This window comes from Thunnus thynnus, chromosome 2, assembly GCF_963924715.1.
Source record: "Thunnus thynnus chromosome 2, fThuThy2.1, whole genome shotgun sequence".
In the NCBI taxonomy this organism is placed as follows: Eukaryota; Metazoa; Chordata; class Actinopteri; order Scombriformes; family Scombridae; genus Thunnus; species Thunnus thynnus.
In genome coordinates, this window is record NC_089518.1 from 30,090,524 (window position 1) to 30,109,274 (window position 18,751).

General features: G+C 39.9%; 1 protein-coding gene across 1 annotated transcript in view; it reads left to right on the forward strand.

Annotated features, from left to right (window-relative positions):
- Window positions 1–18,751, forward strand: part of si:dkey-215k6.1 (transmembrane protein 132D) — a 278,691-nt gene that overhangs the window by 87,447 nt on the left and 172,493 nt on the right. Inside the window, exons 2-3 of the mRNA XM_067615492.1 lie at window positions 7,144–7,562; window positions 8,250–8,827. Of these exons, the coding sequence (XP_067471593.1) occupies window positions 7,144–7,562; window positions 8,250–8,827 (997 nt within the window). The remainder of the gene's footprint in view (window positions 1–7,143; window positions 7,563–8,249; window positions 8,828–18,751) is intronic.

An 18,751-nucleotide genomic window follows, 5' to 3' on the forward strand; every position in this document is an offset into this window, starting at 1 on the left:
GCGGATCACGGTCTGGGTCTGGACCCAGATGCCACTGGATGGCACTGGTTTACCTTCCTAGGAAACTCACTGACCAATGGCATGCATTGTAAACCATCTCACGTGATGCTACGTAGCCAATCAAATCTGTGCATTCCAATAAGTATTGTGACTGGAGTCAATGAAGCACACACAGGGAAGAGACGAGACGAGAGACAGTCAGAGAAAAAAGCAAGTCAGAGAAAAGTAATTTCACTTTTCACAAAGAGCAGGACAGGACAGACAGACTCTTACATGCTCATTCTTCCCACGGGCAGTTCATAACCAGTATGTCTCATATGTTCCGAGACTGTAACGATTGTGAAGCGCCAAAGCACAAATCTTTTGAGCAAACGTACCCACTGAAATCTGAACTGAGGGCACAGAAAATAAACATTCTAAGTGCCCAATATGATCGATCCACCAGAAACCTAACACGTTTCAGATTTAAAATCCTGACAGGACAAGCTAAAGCTCACTTCTCTCACTGAACAAGAGAAAGTGAGGGAGTGGGATGTAAGAGGAAAGAAAGAGAAAAGGAGGTGTTAAAGCTGTTCAATTGTTAAAATGTGTTGAGATTATTTATTATACAATTGGTTGAGACTGTTAAGATATGAAATGTATATAACACACTGACACTGAATCATAGCGCAAGTTAGACATTATGATGTTCTGGACCTTTACTTAAGGAAATTTTCTCTAACTGGACCTCTTTGAATTTTAATTGAATATCTCTGCATTATAAGTTTGCTTGTAGCTTGTTTCTTGCACTACTATTGCACTGGATTTCATAATATTGTTCTGCTTATTCTCTCTAGCCCCTGTATGTCTAATTGGCATCCATCTATATTTATATACTGTATATTTGTTGTGTATCATACCAGGAATACAGCACATTTTAGAAGACTGGCTGAAAAGGTAAAAAGTATAGAAATTTGGGGATTTGGGGCCTTTATAACAGAATCATGAGTTCAAACTATAGATAGTCTCCTATTGGTCAAACTCTAATGCAACCAAGAGCATGTCTTTGCTAGAGCTTTCGTGCCTGCAAAATGACCTTGTCTTCCAAACTCCATATTTATCCAAGAAAGCCCCCAGGCTTTTTGTAGTCTTCAAGCTCAAACTCAACCCCTGATGATGTCTGATGACATCACTATGACATCATCAGGGATTATTTTCCAGGACTTGACAGTATACAACTGTTTTCACAGGCTGATAATAATGCACATGAATAATAAACTAACAGAAGTTCTCCTTTAACATTTAAACAGTGTGTAACATTAACACCAGGAGGAAGTAAGGAGGGATACTGCAAGATAGGGCTCCTGTCTAGATGGTAACCCTAGATTTGCGCAACTCTTGTGAGATTTGTAACTAACATGCAAAAAGTGGACTTAGTGGACAACAGGAGACCGCTGTTTGCTTCCCACTTCCAACCTCGATTGAGTGTCACATTTCCAACCGCAAGTCGGTACAGTTTTTTAAAAACTACTATGATTGTTGTAGCGCGTACTGTTGCCATGACGACGAAGGTTGCCTAACTTTAAGGAAGTAGTAACTTTAACCCACACCATGTTTCAAGTGATCATTTTAACACAAACCACGATCTTTTCCTAACCCTAACCAAGTGGTTTTTGTGCCTAAACCTAACCAGACCTTAACGACAGCAGTGTCACATGATTATCTTCGTATGAATGCAGATGCACTTCAAACTTGGCGAGACAAGAATAATTTGAAGCAGCTGCCGGTAGATCTAGCTACTGCGCTGAATCAAGTGTGCATGTGCAAGAGTTTCGCAAATCTAGGGTTACCATATAGACACGACCCATGATAGGAGGTAGAGAGAGAGCGACAGAGAGGAGTGAGGGGTGGGGAAAACGAGAGATAGAAAGACCACAAAAATAAACTCTATGCTTGTGATGAATGCTCTGCTCAGAAATAGAAACTCCATCCCTCTCTCATCCTCTTCATCCTCTTTCACCGTTATATCTCTTCCTCAACCAGTCCTTCCACCAGTCCACATCACACACCAACTCTGTCCATAAAACTTTCTGTCTGTCTTTACCTCCCTCTCTCTCTCTCTCTCTCTCTCTCTCTCTCTCTCGCTTCATATCCCTCCTGAAGTAATAATATTTTAATAATATATTAACTTTATTTGTATAGCACCTTTCATACAAAAAAAATGCAGCTCATAGTGCTTTACAACAAAGGAAATTACATGCACCAAGTGCCTTACATCAAAAAAAGACTTTCCCAAGAGAAATGCAACTTCTGCTATCCACTAATTACAAGTGAATCACAACAAGTTACTCAGCAAAAATAGCCAATCAAATAGCAATGGGGCAACAGGCAATCAGCCCCACTTGGCATCAAGTTTATACCACCTGCTTTTATTGCCAAAGGCTTTCAGCATGCATATTGTTGTTTTCCCATACTCAAAGCATTTGATGTTGTGAGAGGCTATGCCCACATAGCGGCTTCTGGAATCAATGCAGCTAAAAAAAAACACCCTTTTAAAACTATTGTATCATGCCACTGACCTCAAATTTTAGAATGATAAACAACAGCAGCAACCAAGTATTTTATATCATACGGAATAAGTGATTCATTTCTAAATTACTCAGTTCCACTGAAACCACTTTTTTTCTGCACCCAGTATACCTTTTAACTGCATGCTTGGAATAGTTCTTCTCGGCTCACACAAATTTTTAGAAATTGTTGTTTGTATAAATTGAAAGGTAAGCATTCATTTTGTGTTGCTTGTATGGTAAAACATAACCAAAACTCACCTCAGGTGCTAATGCAGCATAGGTGCATACTTCGACCTTAAAGCTTAAAGAATAAAAACACGTAAGCAAGAGAAATAGGAGGACTGACATTGAGGACCAAACAGATGGAGGGGGTGGAGGGAGAAGTAGTCTGTTGATGGTTGTCATACATTAAGGGAAATTGGGAGTAACAGTAAATTATGAATAACATTCTGGAGCATTTTGACACCTTCTGGTTGGGCAAAACATGTCAACGCTAAACCATGCCAATACAACACCTGCTGAAAATTAAACTGAAAGTATACTGAAAAGTTGCTATGGAGTTGCTACACTATGTGTGTGTGAACCTATTTGTGTCTTTCACTGAGTTTGTCTAAACACACACACACAGACAGATACCCAGGCTGAGAAAGCCCTAATCCTGTGTGTGTGCGTGTGTGTTCCTATCTCTAATGAAATGTAAAAATCAGAGTCAATATTTAACCAACACAATGTCAAGCAGCACTGATACCATTATCACGTCTCAGTATCTCTCCTTCTCACTTGTACCCATCTGGCTTTGCTTCTCGTTGTCGTTTTTCTTTTCTCTTTCTTCCTGTCCTACACGCTTCACTGTGTTTTGATTATTGGCTGTGTGTGTGTGTGTGTGTGTGTGTGTGTGTGTACTTGGAAATTGAGCAGGATGGGCATCTTTTTGGGAGGGGGAAAAGGATCACAGATGGGCCTTGTCAAATCTCTGTACATCTGGCTTTATTCCTGTCCAATTTTTCCACACAAACAAACACACACACATGAAGACACACACATGTACAGTATATTTATATACTTTGTCTCAATCATGATCACATATACACAAGTACGCATATATAAACTTTTACACGTCATACAAAAACACACACACTCACACGCAACCATGCATGTACATAAATGACCCACTCGAGCACTCACATATCCACATGCACACAGACACTTAAAAACACTTGCACATACTGTAGACACATACACAGACGCACTGTGCAGCAGGACACAGCGGGTATGGACTCCTGTTGTGGTTGGTGGTTGCCAAGGTAATGATGCCAGGGAATCTGGACCATGCCAGGTTTAATGTTAGCCAATGACATACCAGTGTTAGGAGGACTATCTTGGACTGGTAGTATAGCGCCACCCATTGAGCTGGGAGTGATCTCAAAATGATATTTACAGCTAATAATGTGTAATCACAAAAGATAAAGGGTGCTAACAGTTGCATTGACTTTACTTTATATTTAAATTAAGGATGATGCTGTCCAGAAAATGGACAAAAATAGAACCTTGAATTTTCAGATTACTAACATTACAAGAGACCAAGACTGAGAGATTAAACAAAATATTCTGATCTGTTTAGTTCTTTCTGATATTTCATACAATGTTACTGATTCCTTCCAAGGGTCAACCTTTGCCTGCATGAGAAAGCTCTGTGTGTGTGTGTGTGTGTGTGTGTGTATGTGCGTCAGCTGTTTGAGGTCCCTGTCCGGGATTGGGACATATGCTTCACAAGACTCCTGTGGACACACACTCACACACAGACACACATGCAGGCCTTTGCACCTCAAGGACACCCATAATGATGAGGGAAAAATGGGTAAAAAAAAAAACCAAACAAACAAACCCTGAAGCTTACTGTAGCTAATGTGCTGATGTGTTTTGACCACATGACCTATGTGTCAGTCACTGATGGATGATTATAAATTGCATTTGGAAAGTCGCTCTGGCTACATTTCAACCAGCCTCTTTTGCATGTGACTCAAGCTCTCTGGATGACAGGCTCCGAGCTAGTCCTAACCTCCTTTGACACTGATACTGCAGGCATGAATGTGCATAATGTTGACCTCTAATGATACATGAAGTTGGCACTAATGATTTTTATATCACCTTTAGAGGCTGTTTTATGTCATTAAATGACAGATCAAGCAACATAAGCAGTGTATTTTAGGCTAATATTTATACGAAAGAAAAATCTTTCACATCAAATGAATTGAAGAAATAATCTCTCTTTAATTTAATTTAATTTTGAAATTTCTTTTTCTCTTCCTCGTCTCAGTTTTTACAGTTCCCGTATCAGCAGCCACTTCAACATTTCATTGTGATGCTTCATTGACAGTGGTTTTTATTGTTGGCGCAGGCGGTCATATCTATCTCCTCAAAAAGTTTGCTTCTTAAGGGAAAAGAAGTGTATGCAGTCATCCTGCATATCATAAAAATGCCAGTATCTCCAGTCTGTCACACTGTTCTGTGTGTGCACAATTTTCCCCCACTTCTCTCCTTATTTTTCTCTCTCTGTCTCACTCTTTTTTGTTTCTCATTCTCCTCTGCCTCGCTCTCCTTTATTCTGTTGCTTCTCTCTTATTCTGTTTCCACATCGTCTTCCCTCTCTCTCTCTCTCTCTCTCTCTCTTTCTTTCTTTCCCTTTTCCTCTGCCTGTCTCTCTCACTCCAAATGTATCCCTACGTGCCCACGCACCATAACCAAACCAGCTTGCTTATTCATGTTGCACTGAGGTATCACTTTATTTCTCTGCTATTATTTTTTTTGTGAAGTCGCCTCGGTATGACTTGCCCCAGACAGCGCTACGCTGTCCCACCCTCATTATATTTTCACACTCCGCTACCCTAGCACACAAGGATACACAGTCACACACACACACAAACACACACACACGCACGTACACACACATTTACACACAAACTGCTGTATGTGTCTGTTTTGTTTGTGCCAGCATGGGTGTCTTGGTGTGTAAAAATGGAAATCTTTCCATTTATTTTTGTACAGAAAAATGCACAATTTTATACTTTTGCTCATTGGATATTTTTTATAGCAGAAGCCGTATAATCTTTTGTAAATTATTTTCTACAGAATGTGCGATGCGGAAACATTTGGTGGGTAGTAACTGCTACTTGTGAATCACAGACCACACAGCTAACAAACCATAACTTAACTTCACAGCAGTTTGACTGAAACAGACCTTTTCTTTTTGGGATAAACCCACCCCCGAAAACTTGTCTTCAAATCTTAAGTATTTGTCTGTAACAGTAAATATTCAAGACTGAATAAGCAACAGTAAAAGTTTTTTTTAAAGAAAAAAAAACCTCTTAAGATATTTAAAACTTTAAAGCTCAAAATGATTGACAGCAGCAAAACAAACCACCAACTGTGAATTCTGACTCAAATGTTGCTGAATACTGATTGGCGCACAGAGGTACTTTTTCAAAGTCCCACCCACTTCAAACCAGTGACAAGAGCGCTGAGAAAAAATACAAAAATAAAAAATGTGAAAGTAAAACAACTTTGGCATAAAATTGTGTGTTCATGTACATGTAGGATCCCATTACTAAGAGTAATTAGCTGACTGAGAAAATAAGTTCTCAGGGCCTTTAAAAGACAATAAGCACATACATTTGAACTATTAGTAGCTTTTATGGTAACTGAACCCTAAACCTTAGCCATAAAAGAACCAAGCTTCTCCTGATCTATACTGACAGATATATAATTCATTGTGGTGCATGTTAGCATTTAGCTAACACACATATTCAAATAGTTTACAATAAGTGAGCTGGTTTAGTGCCTTGTTCAATATAATGCTGACAAGGCAAACAGCAGACGAATAACAAACACTGACTGACGGAGGAAGAGGGGTGGGGATCAAAAATCCTTCCCATCCCAGCACGCTCACTGTAACCCCTTGTCCTCTTTTGAAAAGAAACACAGCACCAAAAACCCAGATAATCCCGGGCTCCAAACTCCCAATCTTTCTGCAATGTCTAGTAAATACACCAGGAAATGAATACAAACTGAATGGAAATATATGGAAATACAGTGCCGAAGAGCAATAAGTCATTTTTGATATATGCTGGTGTAATGCCTTTCAAATGGGGATAAAAAAACAGTGATACATTAATGTAGAGCCATGTGTGATGCTGAGTCTATCACTCTTTTTTACATGACTTAGAGCTAATGTGTTTATGCTCATTTCTTCTCCAGGATGTAATATATGTGTGAATTTATGTGAAAGCTGACACGCGTGTATGCATTTACATCAGTGTGTGTATATAATAAAAATGCATTTCACAAGTCAATGAGTTTCTTATTTGTTGACTTTAATAGATGGATAGCTGTTTTGAATTTCAGTTGTAAATGACTCTGTAAGCATAACAAGTTTTGACTGTGATTTCTATAATTATAATGCAGTTCATCTTTTTCTCCTGTTTTTCCTCTCCCCTATCTTCTTTCTTATTTTCCCTTCTGCTTTTTTTTTTTTTTTTTAATCTTTCTGTTATTTTTTTCCTCTTTCCTCTCTTCACCTACCTCCTCTTCCTCACAGTATCCGACAGCCGAGCAGGAGCGGCAGGAGGTGGACCAGGAGGAGGACCAGACTCCTCCCAGGCTCGTTTCTCTGCGTCCCTCCCCACCTACCTCCCCGTCCAATGCCAGCTTAGTGGTGCTGACTCCGCCTTCTTCCTGCGAGAAGCCAATCAGGAGGTTATGCGAAACGGCAGCCTATCATCTCGTACTGAGCCCTTCTTTCTCCACCAGCTGGAACCGGGGGTTGCCGCCCCACAATCCCTGCCGAGCGTCAACTGCAGCTACGGAAACCTGAGCGCTGAGCAGCCCATCCCAGTGGAGCTGCTTCAGGGCCCGCCACCGCATGTGCTGCTGACAGCCAACCAGGTGACTCTGAACTGGAAGGTCAAAGGTCAAGTGGTGGTGCCCAAAGTGGGGTCAGCACGCCCTTGGATACAGGTACTGGCAGTTTTATGTTTTACTTTGGATCTTTATTGACATTATGTTAATATTAACAAGTTATAAACGCACAAACACACACTGACTTGTTATCACCTTATAAAGTAGATGTGGTTAACATGTTAGCAAACTGTTGCCTATCTTTTCATCTCTGTTTTGGTCTCCTCCAACTCCCGAGAGATATATCTGACTCTTTAGTAGCCTCATGCTCCACTGTGCAGCTAGCTGCTTCCTTTGTCAGTGGTTTGGTGTCAAGCGGGTGGCATATCAGAACTTTTTCACTAAAAAATGTTGATGAAAGCAGTAAGTCATGAGTTAACCATAACAGTAATTGTGCAGGCTGGAAAACCAAAACAATGAGCTGAAAGAATATAAAATGCTCTGTAGAGCTGACTGGAATGGCAGAGCTGGGTGATAATTGGGTTCATCACTACAAGCGACACCTTTCACATTACACATAGTAATTTGATCCATTGTTTATTTAAAATGTTGATTAGTGCAGCAGTACTCACGAGTGTAAATGCAGAAATCTATCACTATAAACATGTTTTACATTAACATTTTGACATTTTGCAGGGTGTTTATATGAATGAGTATAGCTGTCTTTCACTGTTTAAAAAAAGATGCATCATATGCATCATAGATGTACCTATTATTACATTATATGCATTTCTTTTTTGTCTCCAGGTACTGTTTTATCTGGTAGGGAGACGCTGGGATGAGCCAGACCCACCTCCTCCAGCCCTCCTCCCATGTGTCAGAGCTGTAGCCATCCGTGACACCAATGAAGCAGCACCCTCGGCTGGCTGCCGACTTGTGGGACCATCTGGCATCTGTGTTGTCCGTTTGGAGATTCCCCCAGCTTGGTTTACACCTCTGCAAGTGAGAAAGAGACCTCCTGACGTGACTTTGCCATCAGTGGTTGTGTATTACTCAATTATACCAGTGGAAGGTGCTGGTCAAGAGTGTCCCTCCATTGTTAACGAGCCATGGAGAAGCCAGAGTGCAAACATCGGGCCTCTTGGAGGCCTGGGCATGGGCCTCGGAGGGCAGTGGAGCCCCCTTGTAGATGGGGGTCTTCAGGACATGCAAAAAGCTGGTTCTGTGTTAATGACCATGGGCCCGGTTTCAGCCAAAGGTGAGAGATTAAGACTGGATGAAAATGTGGAGGTTCTGGTGCCACCCAGCCCGGTTCGGCTCGGCAAGACGGTGGCGTTTGGCATCTACATGAAGACAGATTCAAACACGGAGCAGTTCACATTGAGGTTAGAATGCAAATACTTTAATAGGACTTGTTGGGCTTTGGTTTTATTTGGTATTCTGTCATTTGTTTGTCTCGTTTCACTTTTTCTTCGATTTCCCTCTGATTCTTTTTTCTATCATCTCTGCTTATTCCTTTCCTCCTCATCCGCGCTCTCTCATCTCTCAACGCCGCCGCCTCCTGAGGTTGATGGCTGTCACCTTTGTGTACTCAGTCTCTTTCAGGAGCCAGCAATGCAAATAACAACCTCATGAATATTCATGACTGATCCAAGGAGAGAAGAAAACATAGAAAATGAGAAGTGAGAGAATGAAACGGTGACTGAGTAGGGACAGAAGGTTGAGGAAGGAAATGAAAGAAAAAGCATAAAACTAGACTAGATCCCGGTTTCTCAAATTGAAGGGTGGTACCCAAAATGGCTGTCAGGTGTGCTTTAAGAGGTCACATATATGGTTTCCCACATAAGCGGCAATATGTTTTTCTCGAGTTCCTATCTCAGGAAACAAATTTCTTTTTGGTTCGCTGGCTGAAAATAGGTTTACAACCCCTGATCTAGACTAAGCATGCATATCTGCATCCCATCTCTGCCTCATCATTTCACTGACTTTAGGGATTTCAGGCTGACAAATGACAGATGTGCAAATTTATCATTCTATCCAAAGAACATCCCAGCACACAACACTGTGCCTGGATATAGCATTACCATAACAATGTACTCCTGTGAGATGAGAACTATCAAGGACATGTTAGAGTCCAATACTGGGCAACTTTGCTTACATTGTTCAATATTTCAGTCACACATTAACTCCAAGAAAATCTAAAATGCACTGAACACCATAATTGGCACATGTCAACAGACTTCTCTCAACACCATAGTTAGATTGCGTAAAGGCCTTTTCACATATTTTTTTCAGATCATTTGCACATAATGTTAAATTAAATGATTTCTCTGTTCCATCAAAGCGCATGATACCAAATAAAACCACTGATAAATGTACTATTAACAATGCGTTTGCATGCTCATCATGGCTACTTTGCGTGTCCTGCATTCCTTGAGAGAGTTGTTTGTGCATGTCCTCAGAAATTAACACTACAAGATTAAACACGTGTATTTATCTGATTCATCTTGTTTAACATTTGATTGATCTGATAATGTCTTTTTAACAGAATACTTTGACCAATTTTTTAAAACGGTTCTTATTTATTTGTTAAAAGATAATGAAAAAGAAATATTATCAACAGAACCACAGTTGTGTATTGTTTTATGTACTATTATTCCTGAGGTCATCTAAGGACACTGAAGGAAAAGAGGAAGTGGCTAGACTGCACTGCACCTGGTCCCGCTACCTGATGAGAAACACACACACACACACACACATGGTCACACAGAGGGAAATAAATACCCCACCGACATCCTGCTCACATTATTTCTCTCTGCCATGTACACACACTTCTTCACAGTACATGCAGACACACAGACCCTGTACACGCTCTTTTGCTGTCTCTTACATGGGTGTGTATTAAGCAGAGACACACAAAGACACACACACAGGAGTGATGAGGTGGCCTCTTTGGTTCCCCCTACAGACACTTTGTCTCTGTCTTTGTTGTACAATACCCCCACTGTGGTTGTGTGTGTTTGTGTGTCTCTGCGCATGCATGTATGTGTCTGTGTGTGGTACTGTTACAGAAAGATAGTGGAGGAAATAAAACACCTTTTCCTTTTCTATGGCATCATATCCCCTTTCACTTTCTTCCCTTGGCTTATTTTTTAATATTGCAGCAGCTCCTACTCTATTCTATTCTGTCATTTATTCCCAGTATTGTACACTGTGTCCACCTGTGTGTGTGTGTGTGTGTGTGTGTGTGTGTTCGTGTGCGCGTGTGTGCGTGTTTGTGTCTGTCCTACCAGCAGCTCTTGCCCTCTGCCCCAGCATACAGTCCCATGGATAATCTCCCATGTTAGAAGCACAGTCAGACATGTAATAAGGCTTAAGTGGATCTCATTCCCGTGTGTGTGAATGTGCGCATGTTTGTGTGTGTGTTACATATAATAAGCCTTAAGTGTGCTCCATCACACTGAGGTGATGTGATTATGATAAACTGCTGAGGAGATGGAGGGACACGGTGAGAGGATGGGCGAGAGTCACAAAGAGAGAGGAGGGATGGTGGAAAAAAAAAAGAAAGAGGAGAAAGAGAGAGGCCATAAAGAGATGGATAACAGTAGGCAGAGGGGAAAGGGAAATATTCCTTCGCTTGCATCTCTTTCTTGCTCCACAGCTCTTCCAAAAGGGAGAGATGCAAGGATTGGGGACTCAAGGCAACATGCATTTGCCAAATTAGATTGGGCATCCTTGCTGTATCACCTGTCACTGAGCTTGTAGTCTCACATAACCGTACATGACTCTCACTTTGTGATGAGACTACTAGTCTGCAGACAAACTAGCTGAAACTGTGGTCGTGGATGGCTGTGACATCCGACATTGATTAATTCACATTGCCAAGTCTTCTTCCAATTCAGTTACATTTTACATTTGAGTCACAGCTCCTACTTTGATTATCATCTTTTCAACATTTCATTGTTCCAGGCACATTTATAATACAAAGCCCAGCACAGTTGTCCCAGATATATCTCTGTTAACCTCCAACCTCATTTGCCCAATTTGGACACAGCCTCCCATTCCTTGAATGAGAAAGTGTGTCCAAACCTTTGACTGGTGCTGTAAAACTTAATATACTTTTGAATTGAATACTGTATGTCTCTGTTATCACCTTCTCTCCTATTAATTTCCTTCCATGGCAGAAGACCTAAAATATAAGATGTGAAAAGATGAGATCAACCCAACCATTATGGAATTATAAAATATATTCCTATGTGGAATTAGCTATAAAACGATTTAATCCAATCATCAGCAGATTTTTCAAGTGTAGTGTTATACTGTATGGGACTCTCACAACTAAAATGTTTCTTTGACTCCCTGAAGCACAGAAACTGATCAGTCTGCTGCTCCTAAACCTATTACAGCTCTACTGTGTCATAGACTGTGACTGAACGAAAATGATACTGATAGACAATTAACCATGTTTATGGCTGAAAGAGCACAACAGACATGTGAGACATGTGCTAGATGAGTATATAATTGGTTTTTGACACAGGTACTCAAGCACAGATATTAATAAACAGTCAAAGAGTCCCTAAGATAACGGGCCAAACTTAAATGGACCCTCCTACGCAACGCACTTTGAAAGGAAAAGAGGAGGACATGAAAAGGAGAAACCTTTTGGTTAATTAAGAGTGAAAAAGCTTGGTAAATCATCTTTTTACAGTTACATCATGTAGCTACAGACATGACATAGATTTTCTGTATAGACGTTCTTGGCATGTATTCCAATATACCACATGCAATGTATAGTACCAGTCAAATGTTTGGACACACCTTCCCATTCACTTGAATCAGACTGTCTAAACTTTTGACTGGTAATGTATATTATTATGTCATGTTTTCCACGAAAAGACATATAGGACACACCTCCCCACTGCAGGCTCTTTATTTCTCCCCTGATATGCATTTTACTGATTGGAATATCCTTAAACATGACAGACCTTAACTGATTTGTGGATCATGGACAGGAGGACAGAAGAACAAGGAGATTATGGGCACAAAAATCAAATAAAGAAAGAGTCTTGCTGTGGTGTTTTTACAACAAGGTTCCTATAGACACAGTCGAATAGTTTCTCCAGCGTAATGTTTTCCTTTCACATTTTCTACTTCTTCTTCTGTCTGTTCAGGCGCTGTCGCTATACCACACAGTTCATCTCATACGTATTCACATTCCTCCATAAATGAAGAAGACATGACTCACAACCACAACCAAATGTTTACCAAAAAATCGCTTTTATGAACTGTCACAATTAGATGTAAAGAACAATAGCACAGTGACAAAGGAAACAGCACGGCAGGACACGTTTTACACAGTGTTCTCTCAAAACTACATACTTGTCAACCTAATTATAAAGGAAACAGAGACAATGGTGATGGAAATTTTGTAGGAAGGACGACAGAGCGGCGTCACACAGTGCAACAAAATGCATGTTTTGTCACCGTTGTTTCTGCATGTGCTGCTGCTCTCAACAATGGTGCTGAATACCGGCACTGTCCGCTAAATCTCCAGAACCACACCAGACTTGGGCATCACTTATCACAATAAAGAAGCTGCTTCATGTTGCCTAATCATATTAGCTGGTTCAACTTGGACAATACAGGTACAGTCCCTTGTACATCGTAAAAAAAAACAACAAAAAAACAAATTTACAAGAAGCATTTACCCCAGTAGTTTAATGTGGATTTTCCCTTTTCATGGCAATCCCTTCCTTGAACGTAAAACAGAAGACACAAATGAATTAGTGTCTCTCAGCTCACTAATTGCACACCATTGCTTGTAACTTACATTCAGCCAAAATGTTAATACAATGTTTGTAGTTATAGTTTATATATACCATATAACTGCAAGGAGCATACCAAATGACTGCAACATCCAACGCCCCCCCCCCTACCAAACACACACACACACACACCAACCCCCAAGCAAAGGCAAAATGCCAACGAAAAAAAAATCTTTAAAAAAATACAGCGTTTAAATCTGTGCAAGCCCTTGCCACAGAAGTTTGATCCCTTGAATCTGTGTTTAGTTGAGCATTTCAGCATTTTTCAGCACTGGGAATGTTGACACACAGGGGGTCAAAGTGATTAGTATCTCCCTCATTAAAAAGCTGTCGTCTTGAACTGTGTGCTATCGTTGTTTGGTTAGTTAATTAGCGAGATGATGACTGATGAGGGGATAAATGCTATATGTGTGTATGTGTGTGTGTGTGTGTGCGAATGTGAGATATACTGTAGATAGACACAGGCAGATTGAGACAGTAATCGTTCGAAGGCAAACAAAATCTTCTCCGCTCATATTCTCTTTTGCTTTTCCTCTATTTTCTCTCAATCACATCTGTTCCATATGAGACTGATATTTGCTTTTGGTATATGAATTTGTATTTAACCTGTATTCATCGTCCAATTCGTTCTTTCTCTGTGTTTGCCTACAGTATGCCTGTGTGTGTGTGTTTGTGTGTGTCTGTGTGTGTGCGTAGGGATTAGTGGATTTTTCCTAGGATCAGAGGGGAGATGTACTTCTAAGGACCAGCTAGTCCTCTCTGGTGGTTACACTGCACACACACACACACACACACACACACACACACACACTTTGCCCTCTGTGTCTTGCACACACACACACGCGCAGCATGCCCAGGATGCCTTTATTCCACAAAGCTCTGTCATCGATTTCACCTCATATGCCCTAACACCAGCAGGAAAACAGAATCAATTGTTTTTGTGCGAGTGTGTTTGTGTGTGAGTGTATGTGTGGGCTTCAGTAAACACTTTTAAGGCATATGATTGTCGGTGTAATTGTGCGCTTGCATACTTGTGTTTCTACGCCTGTGTTTCATGTATATCGTGTTTGTGTGAGAGTGTGCCTAAATATTTGTATGTGAAAGTACAGAAATTGTACAGTGTGCTTTATGGAAATGTATACACACTTTATGTTGAAACATAGTATGGACATACTAAGTTGTCTGCGATTCTCTCTTCAGTCTGTTATGTATCTGTGTTTGTGTCTATGTGTCCTTATTTCTCCGCTGCTCTTATATTTGGTGAAACCTTCTAACTAACAAATGCATATTATGCAATCTTGAAAAGGCACAAAAGATACAATGAGAATTAGGTGTATTTCTTTTAGCTGAGATGAAGCCAATAAATGGCTTCCCGGGTATTAAAAAAAAAACCCACACACTACCAAAATATTGGAAAGTATTCCATTCATAATAGTGTTAAGTGAGGTGTTTTTGTTCTCTGGTTTTAGCTACTTTTTGTCATTTGCTTCATCCATCTGAAAATGAAAAGTGTGTCAGTTTTGTTGAAATGTATTATTTTTTAAATCTTCAATGAGCTTTTAGTTGTGTGTGTGACTAATGCAGTTTTGTATGTAAGTTGACTGATTGTCATAAAGCTCATTTTTCCATGAGTACTTTAAGGTTTTGGGAGATCATCCAATTGGTCAGTGTGAAACGTGAAAAAACTCCAAAAAGAGTGTTTCATGTGACACTCAGTATACATATTTGTTGAGTCATACAACATTAGACTTTTAAAAAGCTTACACTTGGCTAAATCTGATGTTTTTGGATATGAGACAGTCAAAATGACAAGAAATAGGATATTTAATTCTATCTACATTTGCCCCTAATCTAAGATTTACTCCACTGTACGACAAATACAAACCTGGCCACATAAAATACTGAGTTAATAAAGTTATAAATTACAGAACTGAACAAGTCTTGTGACTTTACACAGCATCCACTATCTATATATTATTACTAAAATGTAAATCCTGTGCTAGGCTGCTACCGTCTGTATTTACATGAAGTGCCAGAGAAACAACCTTGGGAAACATTGCTGATTGTTGCCGGTGTTCTCATCACTTAATGGATAAGTGAACTAAACGCCCTTTTTTGTAAAAAAATAACTATAATCCATTTATTGTTTGTCTGTATTCAAGTGAGTGTCTTCCTGCTTTTGTCTTTTTTCTGTGCAGTATCTCTCCATGTCATTGTCTTTCTTTCTCACTGGGACTTTCTTCTTCTATTTATCATATTCTTTAAAGAAAATCTTTCACATCCCTTGGATCAAGGGTCTCTTTTCTTTGTCCGTTCTCTATTCCAGTCTCTGCTTCCTCAGAAGAAGCACTCTAAATAATCACCCTAGCCATTAAATTGAACTCAACACAGCATGTACTCATGCTTGCGTATATATGTCTCTCTAGCTCAGTGTGCTCTTGCAGCTCCATTCTTATAAAATTACTCCTTACATGTTGCTTTGAAATTCATCCATAGTTAAGTAAGGAAACAGTTGTTGTATTCATTAAATAAAGAAAATGAGGAGCTGTCATGATAACTCTCCATGATTACTTGGACATATTTCTTGTCAAGTGCATGTGATGCAATTACCTTTTGTTATTATGTGTGCATGAATGACTAATAAGACATTTTTTAAAAAAAGCAATGTATGTCATTTTTATCATTTTTTTATGTTTTAAAGCACTTTGTAATCACTGGTTTTGCAATGTATTATTTAAATAAACAGTATTATTGATATGATTATTGAGGATCCTTCAAAAGCACTGAAGGATTGAATGGGAATAAGTCATAAAGTTAAACATCAGTAAACAGTAAGAGTGAGCAACATATACTATATTAAAAATAAAAATTTAAAAAACTATAAATCATAAATGGTAACTTAGGTAATTAGGTAACTTGGGAGACAAACTTGCTTAATTCAAACTGATCATCCTCATATCCCTGCTGCTCAGACTGTCCTTGTAAACCTAAAGGCTGTATTAAATCATTTATATTATTTAATGTACTATATTAGCTTTGAAGCAAACGACTCAGGGAGATGGCTGCGGTACTGCTTATCTCACGGAGAATCAACTCTATTTATGCAGCTTTCAGCAACTTCAGCTCACTATTTTAGTTTGCTGGACCAACAAAACCAACACAATGCCAGATTTCTATAAAACCACTCACAGATGTTCTCAGCACACAAGCTGATTGTACGCTACCGGTCAAAAGTTCATGAGTGACTGTTGAAGAGAGTTGAATTTTGACAAGATATTTTCTTTGAGTTGTGTGAGAGATGGCTACAATATATAGTTATATATTTGTGGCTGGCACTTATGAGGTCTCAACAGTTGAGATACTCTTGTGGCCGCTACTGCCTGACAAGGCACCAGTTCAGGTGAAGCACAGCCACTGTGGGTCCATAGTTATGACTGGACCAAGGTAAGATGAGCAAATCATTCAGAACCTTCGGACAACTGTTAATATAGAAGTTTTCATCTATACTTTCCAAAAGAAAAGTTAATGAAGAACAGTGAAAAGACTCTGCAGGGTCAAGCCACGTGTTCATTTCCAATAAGTGGCTCTATGAAGATGAGCAGTTTATAGAAGTGGTGGGCCTGTAAACCTCAGCGAGACACCGCATCTGATATTGGGCTTTATAAATTAACCTGACTTCCTGCCCTGTAAAGTGGCAAGACTTCCTACCTGCACAGTGAGAAATGTCAGATTTGTTTTCATTCACGCCTTCAAGTTTTTGGTGACTTTTTACTGTGTTCTAGTGCATCCTGAAATCCTCCGTTCTTATATTAAAGAAAGACTGATTCGATGGCAGTTCTCTACAGGCAAATTTACAACACTGTCTGTAGTCACTGAAGTGAAAGTGCAGGGGTTGATTAAAAAACTGAGGGTTGAAGAGGTCATCACTTTCACTATAAAAAATCTCATGCTCACGCTTTAATTGATGGAAATGATATGAGGGATTATTGTAACACACACACACACAGCGTCACACACGCACAAGTACCCGGAGTGAAAGTTGCACACACACACACACAAACAGATGTAGTCTCACAGAGACACACATATCGATGGTCCTGAGTACGGGGGAAAAATTGTTATTAGAAAATGGAATTTTTTATACATGAGAGGGGGTACCTTAGACATGCATGTACATATTAAAGCAATCATTCATGTTTGACAAGCATGTAAAATTATAGACCCATTAGTCTGCGAGTATTACATCTCCAATATTAGCTGACGCACACATTATGCAGTGGACATGTGAAATTGCTTCACTTCAACATTCAATGGCCTAATACCTTATGCCAAAAAGCCAGTCTGTATAATTCCTGCTGAGTCTGGAAAGTCGGAGTTGACACTACAGTCAGTGGCACAGTGGTTCAGATTTAACTGGCTTAGTGTGGACGTGGTAAAAGTGACTTAGTTACAAGAAAAGAAAATGACTGAATTTATTAATAATACATTTCAGATAAGACACGTATTGTAAAATTGTTTCTAAAATACTTGAATCAAGCATAACTTTAATTAAAGGAGAGGAGCTCACACCTATGTGAATTTCAAGGACCTTCATTATTACTGTCGTATAAAATGTGACACATCTACCTCCTCACATTGTAAACTCGTACCGGTATTATCACTTTTTCACACTGTGGTATTACCTTGAGAGGTTAACAAAGCCAGACTGTCAATCACTAGCAAAATATGGTAAACTGGCTAACGCTCTATGACCAAACACACACACACACACACACACACACACATAAACACCTGCTGTCTTTCTCTCTTTAACCCACACACTCACTGTCTGTTTATTCTCTTAATCCTGCCTGCGCTATCATTCTGTCTAGAGCCTTCTACCTTTACTTTCCCTCCTCCTTACTCTTCAATTTCCCTGTCACCACCTCCCTTTCTTCCTTCTCCCTCTCCTGTTTTTCTCTCGCTCTCTCTCTTTCCATCTCAAATCGGCCATGAATATTCATGAAGGTGTTATTTGCATTGCTGGCTCCTGAAAGAGGCTGAGTACACAAAGGTGACAGCCATCAACCTCGGGATAGCAGCTCTGTTCGTGTGTTTTTGGGGCTCCGTGTGTGTGTGTGAGGGCGAGGAAAATAGCCATCGGAGAGGAGAAGAAAATGAGGAAAGAGTGAGAGGAACAAAGTCAGAGAGAAGAAGGAGGCTAGCGCGTATTTTGGCAGCGTCACTTGCAAAATGATTGACACTATCGCTGAAGTTATAATTAATATGTCTCTGAGTACGAGTGTGTGTTTGAACTGAATTTGAAACATTTTTTTTTCTTTTTGAACTCGGTTATGGATATGACACTGATCCCCTCTGCACATGCACAGCTGTGTACGTGCACACATGTTTGTTAACTGTCTCTTCACACAAATTTTCCCGTCTCTCTCTGTTTTTCGACTCCCGTCTCTTTTCTTCTTTCCTTTGTGCGCCTCTATTGCTCTT